The following is a 6197-nucleotide window of genomic DNA, read 5'->3' on the forward strand; positions in this document are numbered from 1 at the left end:
TATATAGATATATTCATATCTATCAAAACTGCTACATTCAAGCCGATTCCAAGAACCATGGTTATATGGTTTTGCATTAAGTTGCAATGTACTTCTTCTCAAACCTTCATACGTTCCAACAAAGCAACATATTCAACTATAAAATTGGTTCAACTGAAAACTAATCTCACACTAAATTGATCTGGTTGGTATCCGATAGCAGAACAAGTTTGAGGGGTTGATAACCCATGATACCAACTATGTAGGGATGCACGAAGCAGAAACAAAAGTAACAGTGATACATAAAGAGAAATGATTTGTACATACAACAAGATATCTGAAAGGATCTTATTTTGCCAACAAAATATTTATGCATCGGTTCGCTTCATTTGAAATCTGCATACCCAAAAAAAATATTAAGGTAAGAAAACAGTAAAGCCGAACAAAGAACAGATCTAATGATAATATAAAGGGTATACCTTTGCCACCGCATCTTTTGCCACATGCAGAACTTTTTCAAGAAACAACTGAATAGATTCTTCTAAAGCATCTTTTTGAGAGCAAACTAATCATTGCTATAAAAAAGAATGATTAATGAAACTAATCTTCCTGTGCATAGGCATGAATAGTGGACCTGATTATTGAGCATCTCAGCAATTAAAAACAAAGCAATCTGCCTAGCAGCCAGTACCTCATGTACTGAAAGGCTGGAATTAGAATGCAAATAGTTTGAACCCTATTTTTCAAATACTCATTATTGTTTAGCACAGAAATTAGAAGATTATGCTTCAGAAAAAACAAACTGAACTATTATAAAATTAAGTACTTTGGGTTCCCCTAGTAACTACATTTTGTAAGGAAATCAGGTTGCAAACCTTTGACCACATGGAGTTGTCATTACCAAGTGAAGCCTTAATCAACTGTTTTATTGTTTTGTGCTCTTCCGAACTTGATATTTCTACATCAGTGCTTATCTACAAAGTTGAGAAAATAAATTAAAGCACTTCACAAAGATTTAGAAAAGGAAAAAAAACGGCAGTACACACAATCAAGTAAAAGGATTTTTCGTCAGTACATGATGAAGTTGTGGTATGCTCAAACCGTTGTCAGCATGCATGTTTGTCTTTATAGAACTAAGGTTTACAACCATATCTCCCTCTTGAACATAATTTCCTATAGTTGAACTCACTGGTTGAACTAACACCAGTATGCCCATCAGGGGTGTGCAGACTGAAGAAACATAAACACTAACACGGTTATTAATGTAATGCAAATTAGTGCAGTTATTGCTTTGCGGACATATGGACACCGTCCGCCTGCATCCCTACTCTATGGTATATAAGTTGGGAACCATTTTGAATTTTGGGTTTAAGATGAGGTAGACAAAATAAGCAAGGTAGAGTGAAAAGAATATAATAGAAACAAACCTTTGCATGCTCTTAGTATGGTATATCTCCCTGCTATGATCATCATTATAATTGAAGATCCATACCTGCAAAAGCAGTAAAAAATAGTGAGACATCACCTAAAAATGATTACCGTGTGAATCTGGATCTGCAAAAGTGGCTTGTAACAAATTCCCATCCTGTTGGGTTGTAGTCAACATCCATCCTGACAACTCACCTCGTGTAAGACTTGACTTCTAAAAATCAAATATAAATCAAAAGGAAAAGAATACTGCATGTTGCCAATTGGCTTGATACAGACCTAAATGAAATGGTAACTTTCAGGTGTACATTGTATAATGTAAGGCAGGAACTGCACATCTCACTTAGTTCAGTGACGCATTACACTACAATGAAATAGCACCCCATGAATAAAATCCTTCCTTATTGCAGCTTCAGTTTTGCTTGATATATCCTTGAAGTGTTTGTGTGCTATTCGTATTGACAGGAGATATGCATATGCTAGCACATGCACTTACCATACAGATCTATATAAACCACTCGTTTTCTCTACCAAGCGAGTGACCTTCACATATATCTATATTTGCTACTGACAATTTGAGTTCCTCAAACAGAAGGAATCATCCAAGAGTGATCGAACGAAGAATGGTGTACTCTTTTAAACAGAAGAAAGGCATGGCTGAAACACATTTTTTTTTTCTAGAGCATATTTTTAGTTCTGTGAAATAAGAAAGAAGAAAGAAGGCAATAGAACAGCTAAAAAGAAATTAAGTATGCACACGTACATTGTTCTTCAGTCTTCCTCAAGGTCCTTCCTCTTGTATTCTTCATCCGATCTGCACACATCTTGTTTAGAAAAAACATAAATCAAGAAATTAAAATCTGGTGGGCTGGGTGAGTCAAAAAATCAGTGCTCATCCAAACGACTTCACCAGCTTGGTCAACGATCAATATTTTGGATGGGCAGCTGTAGGAATCAATCCAAACAGCCGCTGAGTTCTTCATAGTAAAATCCGTAAAATGCAACAGCTTACCAAATTCTATGGTCAATCATGTCATGAGCAAACTTCAATAACAATTTTGGATAGACTGTTCATGCCCTGCTGCACTCGGGCGGAAACAATAACTTACTGACGATGGTGCTATTCAGTGTCAGAAAACACCCGATATAAAGTTAACTGACATTCCTAGTTTTCTTGTATAGTATGATCATACCAACAAATTCTGAAACTTATGAATTGGCTGACTTAACCCAATATATAGCCCATGCTAAATTGGTCGTAGTTGGTTTTAGTCTTTCAGTTCGTAAAATCCCAAAGGGATCACAAAACTGATTTGCAGAAATTCACATGCTACACTTCATTAGATGAAACAGAACCCACTACCTAATTAGCATGTCGCATTTCAATTCAATAGTCTGCACGTTATCTTCGTGAGCAGGACGATGCCCAAAAAAGAAGCACTAAGGATCATGAAATAGCTTCTACATAGTCTATCAGAACCGCACCTCAATATGACCAGAAAATCAGAGCATTTGTGCCAGGTCAAGAACCTAAGAATATCCAGGCATCAGCATTTAAACAAAGCCACACAGCAGCGACAGTTGTGGTGGCATCAAGAACCAACAGCCAGGTTAAATGGCACAACACGAGAATGCTAAGCGAGATCCAAGAAAGATGCAGAAGCCGTCATACCATCAGTACAGCGAGTGCGCCACGCGAAGGAAAAAACCGGCGAGCAGCGAGATAAGAAGGAGCGAAGCGAGTGGGCAGCGAGAGCGAGACCTAGCCCGCGTCTCCCCCTGGGACCCTCTTTCCTCTTGCCGCCGCCGCCGCCACCGCCGATGGAGAAAGTGGGAGGAAATAGGAGAGGGAGGTGCAGCAGACGGGAGAGGGTCATCGGCTGCTGTCGGCCTGCACCCGCGAGGTCGGGCATGACCTGGCGGCGTCTTGATTCGCTCCTCACACCGCCGGCTGCAGGATCCAGGTTACTCCCACACGACTGCCGTCTCTCTGCCCAGCGTCCTACCTCATCACCGGCCGCCCTCCTAATCCTTTGTCTCAGGTATCTTTGTGAGCACGAGAATGCTAAGCGAGATCCAAGAAAAAAGCAGAAGCCGTCATACCATGTGGCACGTCGAGCCGATCCGGGGGAGGACTTCCGCCGCCGCCAGCAGCAGCCGCTGGTGCGGCCCGTGGTGGAGGCGGGTGAGGGTGGGCGCGCGGGGGGCTTGCCGGGGGCGGAGGCGGGGGAGGGGGTGTCAGGCGCCCCGAGGTGCGGCGCAGGGTCTGACCCATGTGTCGGCGCCGGCGAGAGGGAGCGGGTGGCGAAGCAGAAGATGTGTAGCATAGATTTGGGATGAGCCACGACTTCCTACTGCCCGCTGCCCTTTTTCATAGCGAGGAATAGCGAGGACGTGGAGGCAACGGTCATGTCTAGCACACCCTTCATCATTTATATGTTCAATATGTTCAATGCAAAGGCAGAGCACCTGCCATTTGTCTTCAAAAAAAGAAAAAAGAGAAAATGAGGCAATGTAATTTAATTACCTCAAATTTTGAGATACAATTGTTGCCGCTGTCGATATGTAGGCTGCGGCCGTCCGAGGCGGCGAGGCGGCGAGGCACCAGGAACACGCACAGAGGATAGGAGAGATCAGATACGAATTGAAAAACGAAGACACGGTGAGGCGTGCGGTTGCGTACATGACTAATCACGGTCATTAATCATGGCAAGAGTCAAGGAATCCTCGTGGGCTTTTCACTTGTGGGCCTTTTGCTTTAGTTGCTTAGTCCGTGACAACCTCGTGTTGATGGGTCAGTCATAATTTTTTAATGGGTTCACATCAGGTAAACTTGCAGATACATCCACGTATGGAGCAAAATCCGTTGGGTTCAGTTGAACCCAATGTTTGTACGTTGGCTCCGCCGCTGACGTGGGAGCAGGGAGTGGGAAGAAAGGGGAGGAGTCCGATTGGTGGCAGCAACAGTCAATGCAGACGCCAAACTTCCTTGTGTTTATGTGCGATTTGATGGTCCCTTGGACAAGTTATTTCGTCTTAGCAGCTGGCCTAACAGCCAAGAGAACTACCAGGCAGATTCTCTCTTCACCCAAATCAGATCGTAAGAACGCAGTCCGACTTAGACTATATGAAACTAAAGAGCACACACATAAACTGAGAACCGCAGGCGAGTAGGTGGCCAAGCATTGAACTTGCATGACATGCAAGCGTTTTCAAACTCTATAAACAGAACGTAGCAGCTGTTATCTCTTCCACACCAAAACCACATCACACAAGCTAGTACAACCATAGGCATCCATCAAAATGGCTTCACGAAACACGGCTTTATTCCTCGTCGGGTTGCTCCTCTCCTGCGTCGCCATGAGCAACGGAGCAAGAATCCTCGAGGAGGACACAACTCCTTCCAAAGGCGAGGAGCACCTGCCGGAGGTGCCAGTGCTGAAATTTTGTCTATTTTGGGCCTAGTCTAATAGCAGTTTCAGAAATTCCTAATAAATCCTAGAGGCCCACACAGCCTATTTGTGCAAGGCAAGAGGTGGAACAAAAGTTTAGTCCCACATTGCTAGTTGAGTGGGAGTTGGACCTCCTTATAAGGGAGGTTCTCTCCTCACTTGTACGAGCATGAGAACAAGAGGAATATCCACGCACGACGGGTATACGAAAGGTCACGTGGGAGTTGAAACATTTTTCTGTAGTGGACACTGAATTCGAACAGCGCGCCTCTTCGGCCGCTGCCTGTTCGCTTCACCTCCCGTCGCAGCCTCTTCGTGTCCTTCTCCTGTGCCTATATAAGAGAGGTCGCTCCTCTCCAAAGAGACACACCAGAATCCTCTCGCCACAAAGTTCCTGAGCACCGCGCTGCTGCTACGATCTTTCCCATCCCGGCTTGCGGCGTGTACCGCACGTCGGGACAGTAGGCCTCCGAAACCGCATCTTTTGAGTCCTGTACGGGAGAAGGGTGATAAGATTTTTGGGGAGCGCTCAGCGTGACTACTGGCTGCTTCATCACGGATGATCCGGTCGCCGACGACTACTTCCCCGACGACGACTTCTTCCCCGACGTCCACGACCTCCTCGACGACATGGCAGGCGAGGACACCGACCCCAAGTCCAGCGCTTCTGCTGTTGCTGTCCCGTACGTGTTCTTGTCTTTCCTGTTAAAGGTTCTGCCACAGTTCCTTGTTCTAGTCTTTTGTTCTACACATGTTAGGTTCTACTTCATATATACTACTTGCTATACTGTCTGCTTTAGATATGATAGGCTACGGTTCATATATGCAGAAGCTATTTACCTTTTCTCTGTTAGAACGCATGACTTGTTTTATCTCTTCTATATTAGTCATGCTTTATCTAGTATTTCTGTTAATAAAATCATTTGGTAAATTGCTCATATTTCCAACAATCCAAAAACCTTATTATAGGCAATTTACCCCAAGTGGTTTTGCTGCTTCCATGAGACCTCCTATGTTTGAGGGTATCCACTATAAGAGGTGGCGCGTGAGAGTAGTCTTATGGTTTCAAACCATGAGTTGCTATGACGCCACTCTCGGCAAACCTGAAGGAGAGCTTGATGCTCAACAGGCACAACCTTTTCAGAAAATGGATACTCTGTTTAAGGCTGCTCTCTTGAGTGTTCTTGGTGAGAACATAGTTGATGCTTATGCGTCAATTGATAATGGAAAAGATATGTGGGATGCACTCGAGGCCAAGTTTGGGGTCTCAGATGCTGGCACTGAGCTGTACATCATGGAGCAATTCTATGATTACAGGATGACTGAAGAGCGCTCCGT

General features: G+C 44.2%; 1 protein-coding gene across 1 annotated transcript; it reads right to left on the reverse strand.

Annotated features, from left to right (window-relative positions):
- Positions 1-44: 44 nt before the first annotated feature.
- LOC119353893 lies at positions 45-3742 on the reverse strand. Its single transcript, XM_037620591.1, has 5 exons — positions 3511-3742; positions 3080-3438; positions 2171-2221; positions 1407-1471; positions 45-953 (listed from the first exon to the last, which is right to left on the reverse strand). Exons 1-4 carry the CDS (start codon positions 3732-3734, stop codon positions 1452-1454), a joined length of 654 nt encoding a protein of 217 aa, XP_037476488.1. The 5' UTR covers positions 3735-3742; the 3' UTR covers positions 45-953; positions 1407-1451.
- Between the last annotated feature and the right edge of the window lie 2455 nt (positions 3743-6197).

Source organism: Triticum dicoccoides, chromosome 2A (genome assembly GCF_002162155.2).
Source record: "Triticum dicoccoides isolate Atlit2015 ecotype Zavitan chromosome 2A, WEW_v2.0, whole genome shotgun sequence".
Taxonomy (NCBI): Eukaryota; Viridiplantae; Streptophyta; class Magnoliopsida; order Poales; family Poaceae; genus Triticum; species Triticum dicoccoides.

What these genes read in the sequence shown, in the direction of transcription:
- LOC119353893 (XM_037620591.1), bottom strand. Translation starts at nt 3,734, where the DNA reads ATGCTACACATCTTCTGCTTCGCCACCCGCTCCCTCTCGCCGGCGCCG. An exon ending in TCGGCTCGACGTGCCACATG is followed by an intron (nt 3,439 to 3,510) that starts GTATGACGGCTT and finishes CCTGAGACAAAG; the next exon opens with GATTAGGAGGGCGGCCGGTG. An exon ending in GCGCACTCGCTGTACTGATG is followed by an intron (nt 2,222 to 3,079) that starts GTATGACGGCTT and finishes AGATGTGTGCAG; the next exon opens with ATCGGATGAAGAATACAAGA.